We start from the raw sequence: 16,716 nt of genomic DNA, 5'->3' as shown, positions 1-16,716 counted from the left end.
CACAATCCAGAAACTCTGCATCAATGATAACTGCCATTTTATTTCTGTAAATTGAACTTTATTTACAAATAAATCGTGTATGGGAAGCCGTATAGATGCATATTGTAACGCAATCATTTTTGCATTAAGTGTTCAAATTTACATTCTCTTCATATCTTTTGATAAGACATATATGCATGCACACATGTTCATTTGAAGAATTTACTTACGATACACACAATATTAAAATTTATTTTTAAATAAAAAATAAATACACACAAGTTAATAAGTTTATAGAAATTTCGTGTTTGACCAAGGAAGAGGATCCTTTGAATTTTTAGATCTATGACTGTAGTAAACGAAGTATTTATACAACAATTTTTGACCAAACTGAGTTAATATAAAAAAAATGTGAGACTGTATTTATACTAAATTCTCAATAAGAAAAATCACAAGAAAATGTATACAGATGCCACAAGGCTTATGAAGAAGAACCTGAAGTCCTACCTAACTGATATTCCTGGTAAATTATGTGCAAAATAGTTTCAGACAATTGCACTTAAGGGAACAACAAAATACTAAAAAGATTGTATTCAATTAAACAGAGAATACAGAAACTCCATTAATAATTATTTTTCATTAAGTGGTCAAATTGATATTTTGTCTACCATCTTTTTTGATAATATATATATATATATATAAATATTTTCTACATGCATAAAATTATATGAAAGGATAGCTTGTATTCAATTAAACAGAGAATCCAGAAACTCTCCATTTTTTTCTGTATGTACATTGAACATTATTTGCAAAGACATTTTGTGTATACGGAACCATATAGATGGATATTGGAAAGAAATCATTTTTTCATTAAGTGGTCAAATCGACATTCTCTTTATCATGTCTTTTGAAAAGATATATATGCATACACACATGAATAAAACTATATTCAGAGAATGTTCATCTGAAGAATTTGCTTAAGATACAGACAATATTAAAAAAAATTGAATAGAAATTAAGTGTTTGACCAAGGAAGATGATCTTTTGAATTCTGAGAACTAAGAAATGCATATTGGAAAGAAATTGTTTTCTCATTAAGTGGTCAAATTGATATTTTCTCTACCATCTTTTTTGATATATATATATATATATATATATATATTCTACCAGCATAAAATTTAGTTATCTATATATTAGAAATAGAGTATATATTTATATATTATATATAAATTATATATATATAAATTATATATTAATCTATATATTATATATAAAATTATATATATATATATATATATATATATATTCTACCTGCATAAAATTTAGTTATCTATATATTAGATATAGAGTATATATTTATATATTATATATAAATTATATATTAATCTATATATTATATATAAAATTATATATATATATATATATATATATTCTACCTGCATAAAATTTAGTTATCTATATATTAGAAATAGAGTATATATTTATAAATTATATATAAATTATATATATATAAATTATATATTAATCTATATATTATATATAAAATTATATATATATATATATATATTCTACCTGCATAAAATTTAGTTATCTATATATTAGAAATAGAGTATATATTTATATATCATATATAAATTATATATATATAAATTATATATTATATATTAATCTATATATTATATATAGAATACATATGTATTATAAAATTAAGTTATAATTATATATATAAATGTATGTGTAAATAATCATATACATATAAATTATATATTATATATAAATTATTATATATAAATTATATATATTAATCTATATATTATATATAAAATTATATATATATTATATATAGAATATATATATATTATAAAATTAAGTTATAAATATATAAATGTGTGTGTAAATAATTATATACATATAAACATGAATGACACTATAGTCAAAGAATGATCATTTTAGAAATCGACACACAAGTTTCTAAGTGCAAAAAATCAAAGTGTTGCACCCAGGAAAGAGATCATTTGAATTCTGAAATAAAATGAAACAAAAAGTTGGTATAATAACTTTTAAAAAATAAAAGTTAATATAAAAAAATATTGTGGGACTGTATTTACACTCAATGTTTAATAATAAAGAAAACAAGAAAATGCACACAACTGTACAACTATATCTATGTGAAGTTTAACGATCTAAAATTTTTCTTATTTCTGTATGTACATTGATTATTATGATTTTAAAAAATGTCAATTAGAAAATAATTGAAGTGCAATAACGTAATAAGTACAGACACATCTGATGTCTCACTATAATCTAGAAACTCTTCACTAGCCTTGTTGCAGACACCATCTATCAACATCACTCCATTAACCCCAACATCTATCAAACCTCTGCTCTAACCCCAACATCTATCAAACCTCTGCTCTAACCCCAACATCTATCAAACCTCTCCTCTAACCCCAACATCTCTCAACAACTCTCCTCTAACCCTAACATTTATTAACACCGCTCCTCAAACCCTAACATTTATTAACACCGCTACTCAAACCCTAACATTTATCAACACTGCTCCACTAACCCTAACATCTATCAACACTGCTCCACTAACCCTAACATCTATCAACACTGCTCCACTAACCCTAACATTTATCAACATCGCTCCTCAAACCCTAACATTTATTAACACAGCTCCTCTAACCCTAACATTTATCCACACTGCTCCACTAACCCTAACATCTATCAACACCTCCCTTTTGGTGCATAACTGGAAAAAGTACAGTGTGCAAGAGAAAACATATCCTTGACAAGTGTGTTTATTTGCATTTTCAAATCTGAAGTGTCACCTGCGATAGCACACAGCTGTCTAAGTATATTATTGTAAACGTTGTTGACCTGCATTTTCTGTGAGTTTGAAAAATAACATATAAAATAGACCCAACGGATTTGTTGATTTGTCTTTATTCATATTTTGTATATGAGAAAATGCAGAATCGTTTCTGTACCGTGTTATTTGACAGGATATATATGTGTACAGACAGGAAGGAAAGTATACTGAGAATACACGTGCAATACACACACGTTAATAATTTAAGAGAGCATTTTAATACTTACTGGAAAAAAATTGAATGAGAATTTCAATAGAAAACTTATATACTTGTAGGACTAGCATGGATTCTTAATACTCTCTAGACTTTTACAGGTACAATCAAAGGAAAACACTAAGCAGTGCTCAGGATGAGAATCGGTTGCTTACAGTCTTTGACAGTATGAAAGGAAGATCGATGTTGGCGTCTCTTTACTATGGTAAGATGCCTTAGGCAGCGTCCTATGATTTTTAAAATGAAAAAAAATTGTAGTTGGACTTTTTCTCTTTGAAATTTGAGAAATTTAATTTTTCAGAATAGACACTTGAATAATCATATGCATATAGATACAGAACTAATATTCCTGGTGAACCATGTACAAAAGAGATCCAGACAACTGCACTTAAGGAAACAACGAGCATATTAGAAAGAGCTCTCGCTTGGTTTCAATAAAAAGCTGGGCAATGTTGCCAGCTGGTTTGGCTGTCCCGTACCCAACGTTACAATCTTCAAAGGAAGAAAATTAAAAAAAAAAAGTGAAGAACATTTCTCAGCTGGAATATCTGAAATGGCGGACGAATGTGTGGCATCTGGTGAGATGCCTCGTCCTCAGCTGGAGCAAAATGATAATAAAATTGAAAAAGAGAAGCAAAGTGACAAACCCTATTCTTGTGAAGTTTGTGGGGCTTCATTTTCACATCGACCTAATCGCATACGTCATATGAGAATACACACAGGTGAGAAACCATATTCTTGTAAAGTTTGTGGAAATTCGTTCTCACACAGTGGCAGTCTGAAAATTCATATGAGAAGACACACGGGTGAGAGACCTTATTCTTGTACGTTTTGTGGAGCTGCATTTTCGATTCATGCTCAATGGAAAATCCATATTCAGAAACACACAGGCATTAAGCCTTATGCTTGTGAATTTTGTGATAATACATTTTCTCAGCATTCCACTCTAAAAAATCACACACGGATACACACTGGTGAGAAACCATATTCTTGTCAAGTCTGTGGAAATTCATTTTCTCAGAGAAGTCACTTGAACAATCATATGAGAATACATACAGGAGAGAAACCATATTCTTGTGAAGTTTGTGGATCTTCATTCTCACGGAAAGCTGATCTGGAAAGTCACATCCGAATACACACAGATGAAAAACCATTTTCTTGTCAAGTCTGCCAACTTACATTTTCACAAAGTTCTAATCTGAAACGTCACCTACGCATACACACTGGAGAGAAACCATATTCTTGCAAAATTTGTGGAACATCATTTTCGATGGCAGATCAATTAAAAACACACATGCAGAAACACACAGGTGTGAAACCCCATGATTGTCAAGTTTGTGGAATTGCGTTCTCCCACCATACTACACTAAAAAATCATATGAGAATACACACTGGAGAGAAACCATATTCTTGTGAAATTTGCGGATTTTCATGCTCACGAAAAGCCGATCTGGAAAGTCACACTCGAGTACACACAGACGAAAAACCGTTTTCTTGTCAAGCTTGTGGCACTTCATTTTCACATCGAGCCACTCTAAAACGTCACACACGCACACACACAGGTGAAAAGCCATATTCTTGTCAAGTTTGTGGAAATGCTTTCTCAACTAGTTCCAATCTGAAGCGTCACCTGCGATTGCACACAATTGACGACCCTCACACAACGCCGTAGTAAATACAAACTCATCTGTTGTCTCACTATAATCTACATATTCTTCAGTAACTTTGTTGCAAACCGTATCTACTCACATCTCTCTTCTCACCTTAACATTTATCAACACCTCTCTTCTGGAGCATACTTATAAAAAAGAACAGTGTGCAGGTGTAAGTGTTAAGGTGCCAAGGAACAGTTGTTGATTAATAAGACTATCCTTGAGGACTGAAGAAAGAGCCAGAGGAATCTAAGACTGGCTGTAATTGATTGCCAAATGGCATATTATGGTGTACCCCACACGTGGCTACTCTGGTGCTTTGATCTATATAAGATCAATCCAGTAATTAAAAATAATTTAAAAAAAGATTTTTAATGTGATAAACCATATTCTTTGCAAATTTGTGAAAAGGTTTGATATGCCATAAAACAAAACAACCAAACCAAACTAACCTTGTTGCAGCATCAGCACCTTTTCTTTAAACTATAACATCTAACAACACCTCTCCTTTGGAGCATACCAATAAAAAAGAACAAGCAGTGTGCAGGTGCAAGTGTATAGGCACCAAGGAACAGTTGTTATTTGAAGACTATAGAAAGAGCCAGAGGAATGTAAAAATTGCTCAAATTGATTGCCACAATGAAATATTATGGTGTGCCCCACATATGGCTACTTTGATGCTTTGATGTATATAAGAGCAATCCAGTAATTAAAAAAAATAAGAAATTATTTTAAGTAATAAACCATATTTTTGGCAAATTTGTGGAAATGCATTTTCAACTGGTTTAAATCTGTAGCATTACATACGATTGGAACATGATTGAAGCATAACACCACAGTAAATACAGACTTATTTGCTGTCTTGTTACGATCTACAAATTCTTGACTAACCTTGTTGCAGGTTGTAACATCTATCAGCACCTCTCCTTTAACCCTAACATCTAACAACACCTCTCTGGAACATACCTAGAAAAAGTAAAAGCAGTGTGTAGGTGTAAGTGTTTAGGCACCAAGGACTATTTGTTTATTAATGAGACCATCATTGAAGACTATAGAAAGAGTCAGAGGAATGTAAGAATTGCTTGAATTGATTACTAAATGTTACCAGTGTTGGAATGATTAATTGGAATCGGAAAAATTGGAGTTTTGGGATATCGGAATCGAAAAAATTTGCGCCTATTTCCTGATGCCAAAACTGATTCCTTAAATTATCTTTTTTATTTGATTTTGATTTAAGGAGCATCGTCCACCGCTTGTAGTCATAATAAAATAATAAATATTTATTGATTTAAACTTCTAGGAAGACTAAAATCTCTGGATCAACTCCTTACAAACCTTAAATATGTTTTTTTATGTTTGAGAAAATATAGGCACTGTTAAGATGTGTTTTTTACAGTAATCGGGAGAAAATAACGATTTTATAATTAAATATTTAGAGATTTACAAAGAATTGGAAGCAGGAATTTAATACAGAATCAGTAATTGTAGCGGAATCGGGAAATATATTGGAATCGTCCCATCGCTAGTAATTACTGCAGTGCTTTGATCTGTATGAGATCGATCTAATAATTCAAAATAATAAGATTAATTTGGTTAACAAAATAATAAGAACTTTTTAAAATGAAAACCCATATTCTTTGGCATTTTTGTCAAAATGCATTTTCAACTGGTTTAAATCTGAAGCAAAACCTGCAATTAGAAAATGATTGAAGCACAACACCGTAATAAGTACAGGCACATCAACTGTCTCATTATAATCTAGAAACTCTTCACTAGCCTTGTTGCAGACACCATCATTCCATTAACCCTAACATCTATCAACACCTCTCCTCTAACCCTAACATTTATTAACACCGCTCCTCATACCCCAACAGTTATCAACACTGCTCCTCTAACCCTAACAGTTATCAACACCTCTCCTCTAACCCTAGCATTTATCAACACTGCTCCTCCAACCCTAACAGTTATCAACACCTCTCCTCTAACCCTAACATTTATCAACACTGCTCCTCTAACCCTAACAGTTATTAACACTGCTCCTCTAACCCTAACAGTTATCAACACCTCTCCTCTAACCCTAACAGTTATCAACACCTCTCCTCTAACCCTAACAGTTATCAACACCTCTCCTCTAACCCTAACAGTTATCAACACCTCTCCTCTAACCCTAACATTTATTAACACCGCTCCTCATACCCCAACAGTTATCAACACTGCTCCTCTAACCCTAACAGTTATCAACACCTCTCCTCTAACCCTAGCATTTATCAACACTGCTCCTCTAACCCTAACAGTTGTCAACACCTCTCCTCTAACCCTAACATTTATCAACACTGCTCCTCTAACCCTAACAGTTATTAACACTGCTCCTCTAACCCTAACAGTTATCAACACCTCTCCTCTAACCCTAACAGTTATCAACACCTCTCCTCTAACCCTAACATTTATCAACACTGCTCCTCTAACCCTAACAGTTATCAACACCTCTCCTCTAACCCTAACAGTTATCAACACCTCTCCTCTAACCCTAACAGTTATCAACACCTCTCCTCTAACCCTAACAGTTATCAACACCTCTCCTCTAACCCTAACAGTTATCAACACCTCTCCTCTAACCCTAACAGTTATCAACACCTCTCCTCTAACCCTAACAGTTATCAACACCTCTCCTCTAACCCTAACAGTTATCAACACCTCTCCTCTAACCCTAACAGTTATCAACACCTCTCCTCTAACCCTAACAGTTATCAACACCTCTCCTCTAACCCTAACATTTATTAACACCGCTCCTCATACCCCAACAGTTATCAACACTGCTCCTCTAACCCTAACAGTTATCAACACCTCTCCTCTAACCCTAGCATTTATCAACACTGCTCCTCTAACCCTAACAGTTGTCAACACCTCTCCTCTAACCCTAACATTTATCAACACTGCTCCTCTAACCCTAACAGTTATTAACACTGCTCCTCTAACCCTAACAGTTATCAACACCTCTCCTCTAACCCTAACAGTTATCAACACCTCTCCTCTAACCCTAACATTTATCAACACTGCTCCTCTAACCCTAACAGTTATCAACACCTCTCCTCTAACCCTAACAGTTATCAACACCTCTCCTCTAACCCTAACAGTTATCAACACCTCTCCTCTAACCCTAACAGTTATCAACACCTCTCCTCTAACCCTAACAGTTATCAACACCTCTCCTCTAACCCTATGGAGCATACCTGGAAAAAGTACAGTGTGCAAGAGAAAACATATCCTTGACAAGTTTGTTTATTTGCATTTTCAAATATTTCCAATCTGAAGTGCCACCTGCGATGGCTGGCTAAGTATATTATTGTAAACGTTGTTGAACTGCATTTTCTGTGAGTTTGAAAAATAACATGAAAAATACACACATAATAAGATTTGTTGAGTTGCCTTTTGGAATGAATAAAATTATATAACGAAATAAATGTACCCAATTGATAAACTTGTTTTTGACTTTCTCAGATCATGTTTTTTTAATTATAAATATTGTAAATATGTATTGTAAATATTGCCAACCAGTCGTTGAACTTAACTTGTTTGTATATCTATATTTACTTCTCTTAGTCTGTCTGTCTATTCTACTTTTTCTGCATTTTCTGAGTTCCAGTTGGAAAGGTGACATGAAAAATACACACATAATAGGACATTCCAAATTCGTCAGTTATTTTTTGATCTGCGTTTTAGAATGAATACAAATATCATAATAACAACTAAATTTACGCAATTGAGGAACTTGTTTTCAACTTTCTTGGATCATTATTTTAGAATTGAAACTGCATATATATTCTAAATATTATCCACTAAGTCGTTGAACTAATTTTGTTTTTATATCTTTATTATATTTCTCTTTGTCTGTTCGACTTTTACTTACAAACTACTGAGCTGATCTGGCTAAAATTTTCTATGGGATTTTCTTATGATAATGTGCAGCGATCCAAGTATTATATTGCACATGTGATGTACAATTTATAATGTGATCACAAATAAATAATTGGTTTTCTTTTGTGTTAACTCATTATTTAAAAATCAAAACACTGCACACATATATTATCCACTCATCCCCCGAACTTAAACATTTTATGTCTAGATTATATTTTATTCTGTCTATCCATTCTACTATTTCATGGAATCTACTGGTCCGATCTGGCTGAAATTTTGCATTGATTGTTAAAAATTTGATAATTACATCATGACTCCCATTGTATTTGTTTTGGGCCAATCAAATCGGTTGATTCTATTTACTGCGGAGCGTTTTGTTTTTGCCTTTGTTTTTTTATTCTTTTTTGTTTGCATGCCTTTCTTTTCAGGTTCATCATGCAAGCTATACAAGAAGGATGTTTGAAACTCATTCTCCGCATGAGGCATAATGGAGCCTCCAACTTTTGTCTCTTTGAGACATTTTATTTCAAGCCTAAATAATTATAAAATAAAATATAAGAAAGGCGATGCTTACGTTGGGTGAGTCCATCCATCGGGGGGGGGGGGGTAAAGGAACCAATATGAGTGAAGCATAGAAAATGGTATTATGGTCAAGGGGGTGGCAGGTCGTTTTAAACCAATAGAAGTAGTTTTTCCATTCCCTCCCGAATTGAATTTTAAAGCATACGAGAAAAATATATACTACTTTTCGTATATGTGAACACTTTTGTTAAAAAAATCTTTTGAATAAGCCCAGTTTTGAATAAGCCCAGTTCATATTCTACATAGGTACCTCTAAAATAAATGAAATTGTTACTGTTTTTATATCTGTGTTATTTTTCTCTTTGTCTGTCTGTATGAAGTTTTCTTACAAACTACTGAACCGATCTAACTAAAATTTTCTATGGAATTTTCTTATGATAATGTGCAGCACTGCAGCGATCCAAGTATTATATTGTGCATTTGATGTACAGTTTATAACATAATCACAAATACATATTTCAACTATTATTTAAAAATCAAAACACTGCACATATATTGTATATATTACCCACTCATCCACCGGACTTAAATATTTCAGAGTCTCACAGCAGTTCAATATAATATTTACTGTCCCTGAGAACGATAGATTCTTTAAATTTATCTTTTCGTCATCACAAAGACAATCTATTGCTTTAATCAATTCCAATGGAATCTAGAGAGAAAAACTTCTCTATTCCACACTCGGTGGAAGATTCGTTAAAGAACAGTTGAAGTGCGTCCTTTTCAGCATGCTGTCAATCAAATAGGAATTGCATGTAGGGAGAGCATGTTGTATCTTATCAAGGGCTGGTAACTCTTCCTTAACATTTGAATTAAAATTCAGAAAATTTGACCCTTCCCCTTCACTGAAGGGAATTATGCACATGAAAAATTTCCATGCAGTACCTCCTAAACATTTGATTAAACGGAGGTTATTTATCTGTTGAAGTAGATCCAGACCTATTATTCTATTAATAGCAGAGCCGTTCAATTTCGTATATCCTGGACAAAGACGAAAACCCTCATTAGTCAATTTTGACGTGATTTCGTCGAACCTGTCCATGTGAAATTTCAGCTTCAGGTCGTTAGCAAATAGAGCCTTAAATAGAAAGGGTTTTTGAAACCCCAATTTAAGGGAGATTTCAAATTACTGAAGTTTCAAAGAATTAGACACAATAAGAGTGTTTACTGCCATCTCAACCATCTCTGGATTTAATTTTTCCCCGGAACTTAATTGATTTAAAAACTGCCTGTGAAAAGAATGATCTCTGATTTCCTGCATCTAATAGGAAGTAGAAGTAGACAGAGTGGCCTTATTACCCTCATAGAGATTTTAATTACAGGAAAAATGCAGTTTTCCTGTCCCGTTAAAGTTGTATGTCCCACAAAGGAATTGGGACTCTAGGGGCACATAATAGAATTGTTGTGTAGATGTATGATGAAATGAGACTGAAGATTTATATAGCTTGTATAAAGCTTTATTCAGCTAAAAAGATTTATATAGCTTGTATAAAGCTTTATTCAACTAAAAAGATTTATATAGCTTGTATAAAGCTTTATTCAACTAAAAAGAGCGCGGGCAAAAAACAGGGGAAAGAAAGATGGCCGATCGCTGCTACTACTGTCTCCCCGAAGGAGAGAGAAACAGGGGAGGTAATTCGGGGTAGGTAAGAAAAAGAAGAGTTCTTTTATTTTCAGGTCAAGAATAGTGGTTCTTTAGTCCACAAACAACGCATTGGTATGGAAATCCCTTTAATGCCCTTGCAATTAATTTCAGAGTGCCCACCAAGACACTTGGTACACAACTTCTTTGGCCCTTTGAAATTTAGCATCAAAGTCCTGATATTTGGGACAGCCCTTAATAGAGTTGTCTGTAACCTTACATAATTTACAAATTTTATTAGTTTCCCCACTATTAGAGAGTGTTCTGAAGGTATTCATACCCTTCTTCACATTAATGAGTTTAGAGTAGGAACTGCCCGCCATATTGGACCTTGGTTTCAAAGAAGAGACCGACATTTTAGGTGGTCTATTTTTCTGCCTTGTTGCATCTAATGGCGTCGCCATAAAAAATTCCAAAATGTCGAAACTATGTGACATTATAGAAGAAAGAGAAAGGAAACGTTCATTTGTTCTGTTCATTATTTCTCTTCATACACTGTTTGGGAATTTTGCGAACAAGATATGGGCTATGATAGCCTTAGACGTTGGATTATTCAAAAGGAATTTTGTACCAAATGACTTATTCATTTTGTATAAGTCTAGATTGACACATTCGATGAAGACCTGGAGTTCCTTTAATAGTGTGATACATTCTGACTGAGGAATAATTTCCTCGAAAATTTGATTTTTAATTAAAGAAGGAATAAAGAATCTTTCCTTTAAACACCCCAATGCCTATTTGCAATCATCAGGAGTTATGTCTAAGGTGGAAACAAGGTCGAATGATTGATTTTAATAAAAGCAGCTTATCAGCCTCCCCCATATTGGCTGAACAGAACTCAAACTTCCTAAGAAAGCTACGAAATTCGAATTTATCCAATGAGGGAGACCCACTAAAATTAGGACAGTCCAATTCCATTCTCATTGGTTGAATACCAGTAGGTTGTTTTAAACCAGATTCTGCTCGGCTAAGCTTCAACTCGAGTAATTTTATTTTCATATCAGAAGTAAACTGCGCTGAATCTTGTTCAGTGGAGATTTTAGAATCAACTGGTCAAACAGGTTGTCTAACTCAGTTAACCATTTATTAACAAACACCCAAAGAGCTTCATTCGTGAGAGACCAGTCCAGTAGTATTTTCAATCAACCAGTCTAGTGTGCTGGTGACACGAAATATTTTCGCTTTAATCTGGGAAACCAGGATAGCAGCCACAGTTTAGCGGCTCAAGGCAAAAAGAATAAATGATGGGTGGAAAAAACTTCCTTAAAACAGACCAAAGCTTGATAAAGCCAGGAAACTATTATATTACAGAATTGTAAATTGTCGGGATTATTTCACCAACAAGAAGAGGGGGGGGTAAGAAAAGGCAGTAAGGGCTTGCAACGAAATGGTGACGTTGCTTACAAGTAGTCTTTTCTTTTCTTGTAAAGGTAACAATTAACTGGTAACGTTTGCCGAACAGCAGGTAATCAGTCTAAGAGAAGCTAGGTAACTAGGTTCTAAACTAATCACTAACCCGTAGTGAGACAACTCCTTTTATACATACTAACTCTCAGTAGCGAGAATTCCAACGAGATTAGAATGTCTATTTAACTTAGTAGGAAATAGACACCCAGTTTCTCACTAACTGCAAAACAGCAGTTCAGTGTCTTTTCTTTCCTCCGACCCACCCCCGGTAAGTCAAATTAATTTCAATTCTTGCAGAATGCTAAGTTTTGCGAATAACGCTAACTCTTCCAATTAATAAGGAAAGAACAAAAATTGGCGAAAGAAGAATAAAAAAAAAAAAAAAAACGACCATATAATTTAACAATCCAAGGGAAATAACTTTTACGCCCTTTACACGAGAATGTAATTTTATTAATTTTGTTATATAAACCGCGTGCATACAATTAGAAAAAAAAAAACAACAAAACAAAAACAATATTCATAAAATCTTTAACATTTAAAAACAGCAGATAAGAACACAACATTTAATAAAAGAAATATTGTTTAGTCAACTACAAAAATAAAAATTTGAATATACTGAAATATAAATTATTGTTATTTTTTTTTTTTTTGATAGAAAGAAAAATAGAACAATTTTAAACTCATTTAAAACAAGTAGCAAGATTATACAATATTAAATTAATTTAAATCTTCATTAAGGAAGACTTTCAAATGTTAAAGCATAAATAAATTTTATGCGCCACCAAACACCTTGTGGCATTAAATTTAAATTTAACATAATGACAGAACGTTATGTTTTTTTTTTTTTTTTAGATTATGTCCACCTCCACAATTTTCTTTTAAATGACACCTTTTATAGGTTTTCGACTATGCTGAATACGAAAATCGCATTGTAATTTTGTAGAAATAATTACTCATCAAGATATAAAAAATTGTATTATGCATTGTATTCTTTGGCGGCCATCTTTTTTACGCACGTGCAGTGTCAGTCATAAATGAGTAGATTTGTTTATGGCGCGCGCACGCGCGTGAAAAGATGGCCGCCAAAGAATGCAATGCATAATACAATTTTTATAACTCGATAACTAATTATTTCTGCAAAATTTCAATGCGATTTTCGTATTCCGCATAGTCGAAAACCTTTATAAGTCGCCATTTAAAAGAAAATTGTGGAGGTGGACCTAATCTGAAAATCTACCCAATAATCAAATATGAATAGACATATCAAAGATTTAATTATTCTAAAACATTTACCATTTAAGGCTAATTTAATCAAAAGTTTGAAAGTTTATCATACATTTAAACTAAGTTTTAACACATTATTTACCCATAAATAAAGTACTTTTCTTTTTTGAAAAAAAAAAAACCAAAAAAAAAAACAGCGTGAAAAATTATCTTCTCACCTGTTTTTGCTCCAAGACAGTGGCAAACATTAATAACAATTATAACATACCTCTAAAATTCGACAAAAACTTTATTCATTCTTCTTTGCAAAAGAGAAAAAAATGCCTATTTTGCCTCGAACGATAATAGTCTTTTATCTTCATCACAAACTGAAATTTGGGTTCAGCAGTGTTCAAAGATCGGATTAATTACAGCCGTTTGAAGGGGTTGGTATGATGTCTTCTGGTGAAATATTCAATTCTTGATGAGCATCGACATCACAGTTTATAAGGAATGTTCATTTGAAGGAAAGGTCATTCATGACAGGTCAATAATTTTTACGATAAAAAGTCTCTGGGAGACATGTAGCTTAAACATGTAGGCTTTAAAGGAGAGGAAGGGTGCATGCGCCCAAATGCCTCATATCCAAAGAGAGTTGAGTCCCATCCTTCTTCTATAGTTGCCTGTCTGGAACAGGAAGGAAAAAGCATTCCAAAACCCACCAAAACCAACGCTCAGCGGTTAAAATCTCGACCAATCTGATTGGTCTAAACAAAGACCATGTGTGACCAATCAGCCAATGAGAGGCTTGCTTATAATTGTAGAGTTTATCGAGATGAGACAATGCAATGGAGTTTCATTCTATATTAATAAACAACTTCATTTGTAATCTTTATTAGTAGAATGTATAAGAGAGAAACGTATTAGTAGGTTGAAGTGTTCTAGTGTAAAGATAGAATTAATATATTGTGGGCTTATTGAGGAGAAAACAGCTCAGTCCACACGTTTATAGCTAGTAGTTGCTGGGCAAAGGAAGCCGGTTAAAGAGAGAAAGAAAGGGCAAAGTCTTCAGTGTGTTTGCGTGTTGTCGTGGGTGAGTGTAAGTTGTATCGACAAGAGTAGTCCTGTAGAATGATAAAGTTCGTTTGGGTACCGCACGTGGAAATAAATGGTAGTTAGAAGAGAGCCATTGTTATCTTGTAGCACTCATGTTCAGCCGGGGCCAAAGATTCCCCAGCGATGTGTGGTTTGGGCAGAGCAGCGAGAAAGAGAATTGAGAGTTTCAGATTCCGCCTTTTATACACTCTGTCACTTGATAAAGAGCTGACTTTGATTGGATAAGCCAGGGAGAAAATGGATTTCAAATCTCGATTCAAGAGAATTAGCTCCTGCTTGTCATATAGCGGATGTCAGCTGCTACAATTGCCTAATTTTAATTAATTTCCCACTTTTTTCATGCCAAAGCCCCAGGCGAAGTTTGCTCTCAGGCAGGGTCAGGGTCAAAGAGTTTCAGATTTTGTCTTTTATATACTCTGTCATGTGACTGAGAGCTGGCTTGTTATTGGACAAGCCAGGAGGAAATGGATTTCAAATCTCGATTCGTGAGAATTAGTTCCTGCCTTTGTTTGTAGTGAGTGTCGGCTGCTACAAATTTCTCACAGTTCAGCCCAAAGTAACTTTGAATAACGACCAGTCTGAGAGTGATGATGGACACACTCTAACTGTTGTCATGGGACAAAAATGATTCTTCTCTGGGAACCTGAGGCACGATACATTAAGGCACCCTGCTCAAAACTCCAGTTGCAAGAATTGTAAAAAGAAGGGACATGTTGCTCGTGTTTGAAGATCCCCTGCAGCAACTGTTATCAAACATGGTGAGTCTGTCCTTGCTTCTTCTATTCCATCTTACAATTTCACAGAGGAAATGCATCTTTTCTGGTAATAATAAAAATAAAGTTTGTTTCATTTTGTTTGGAAAACAGTTCTTGTTTGATTTAAAAAAAAAAAAAAAAAAAAATCAGTTCATAAATATATTATTGGGGAAAAACAGTTCATAAATATATAAAAAAAACAAAACAAAAAAAAACAGTCCATAATATATTTTTATTATAAAAAAAAAAAAAGAAAACAGTCCATAATATATTTTTATTATAAAAAAAAAAAAAAGAAAACAATACATAAATTTTAAAAAATTAAACAGCCCATAAACATATTATTGGAGAAAAAACAGTTCATAAAAAAAAACAGTCCATAATATATTTCTATTATAAAGGACCCCCCCCCCCAAAAAAAAAACAGTACATGAATTTTAAATAATAATAATAATAATAAAACAGTTCATAAACATATTATCATTATTATAAAGGTTATAATTTTCTCATAAAAGTTCAAATAAAGACTAAATAAAACTTCTATTTTTATATTTGCATTAAAAAAGAGGGGGGGTACATTCTATACAGTTTTGGTCCTCCGTAGCTAAACATTTGTCTGACGTTACTTCCACCAAATGTAAACTTTGTAAACAAAGGGATGCGGAAGGTGAATTTAACCTAATTTTCTGTTTTGATTTTAACAAGATGGCGGCAATTTTCACCTGTTAACACGATTAAAGTTTTTTTTCTTTTCTTTTTTTAATAATTCAGTAATATTCAGGTAATTTCGACTGCATAATTTGGAAACTACCATTATAACTTATTGGAATTGACTACTAAAAAAAAAAAAAAAAGGTTGCAATCATTGTTATTTTATCTGAAAACTCCATTTACCGACTACAAATCTCGTCCCAATTCTGTAGAAGCGCCAGAAATAGTTTAAGAATTATTTATTATATTTAAAGAAAATATCTTTAAAATTGTACGAAACTTAACATATTTATTAAATAAATAAACAAATCGAAAAGAGGCTTGCCTTTTTTCTGTTGTTCTATTGGCCAGGCAGGATCAAAGTTTTTTGGGTTTTTTTTTTGTTTGTTTTTTTTTTTTTGCCTTTGTCCAGGATCAAAGTGTAGTATCTGTTCTGTGATACATACACAGCGCTAGGCAGTGCTGTTGCTGTTCTGGCGACACACTCTCGTGCCCGGAACACCTGACGAGCTTGTTGAGTAGCGTTCTATCCGCACCCCCACTTGGTCTGGCTTTCTCTGCTCTCCCCTATCACGGGGGGGGGGGGAAATCCAAGCTGATAATTTACGACCTTCCCGCGAGGGAGAGTCGGAAACACTTTCTCTCTTCCCTCCACTAACCTC

General features: G+C 33.3%; 1 protein-coding gene across 1 annotated transcript in view; it reads left to right on the top strand.

Moving 5' to 3' along the window:
* Positions 1 to 1,942: 1,942 nt before the first annotated feature.
* LOC145269178 (uncharacterized) overlaps positions 1,943 to 16,716 on the top strand; it is a 42,098-nt gene continuing 27,324 nt past the window's right edge. The window contains exon 1 of the mRNA XM_080124787.1: positions 1,943 to 4,739. Within this exon, the coding sequence (XP_079980913.1) occupies positions 3,622 to 4,739 (1,118 nt within the window). The 5' untranslated portion in view covers positions 1,943 to 3,621. The remainder of the gene's footprint in view (positions 4,740 to 16,716) is intronic.

This window comes from Euprymna scolopes, chromosome 45 (assembly GCF_053919585.1).
Source record: "Euprymna scolopes isolate OS-2025 chromosome 45, ASM5391958v1, whole genome shotgun sequence".
NCBI classification, from domain to species: Eukaryota; Metazoa; Mollusca; class Cephalopoda; order Sepiida; family Sepiolidae; genus Euprymna; species Euprymna scolopes.
Note: the sequence above shows the minus strand (reverse complement) of the source record. Positions and strands in the feature narration are given on the sequence as shown.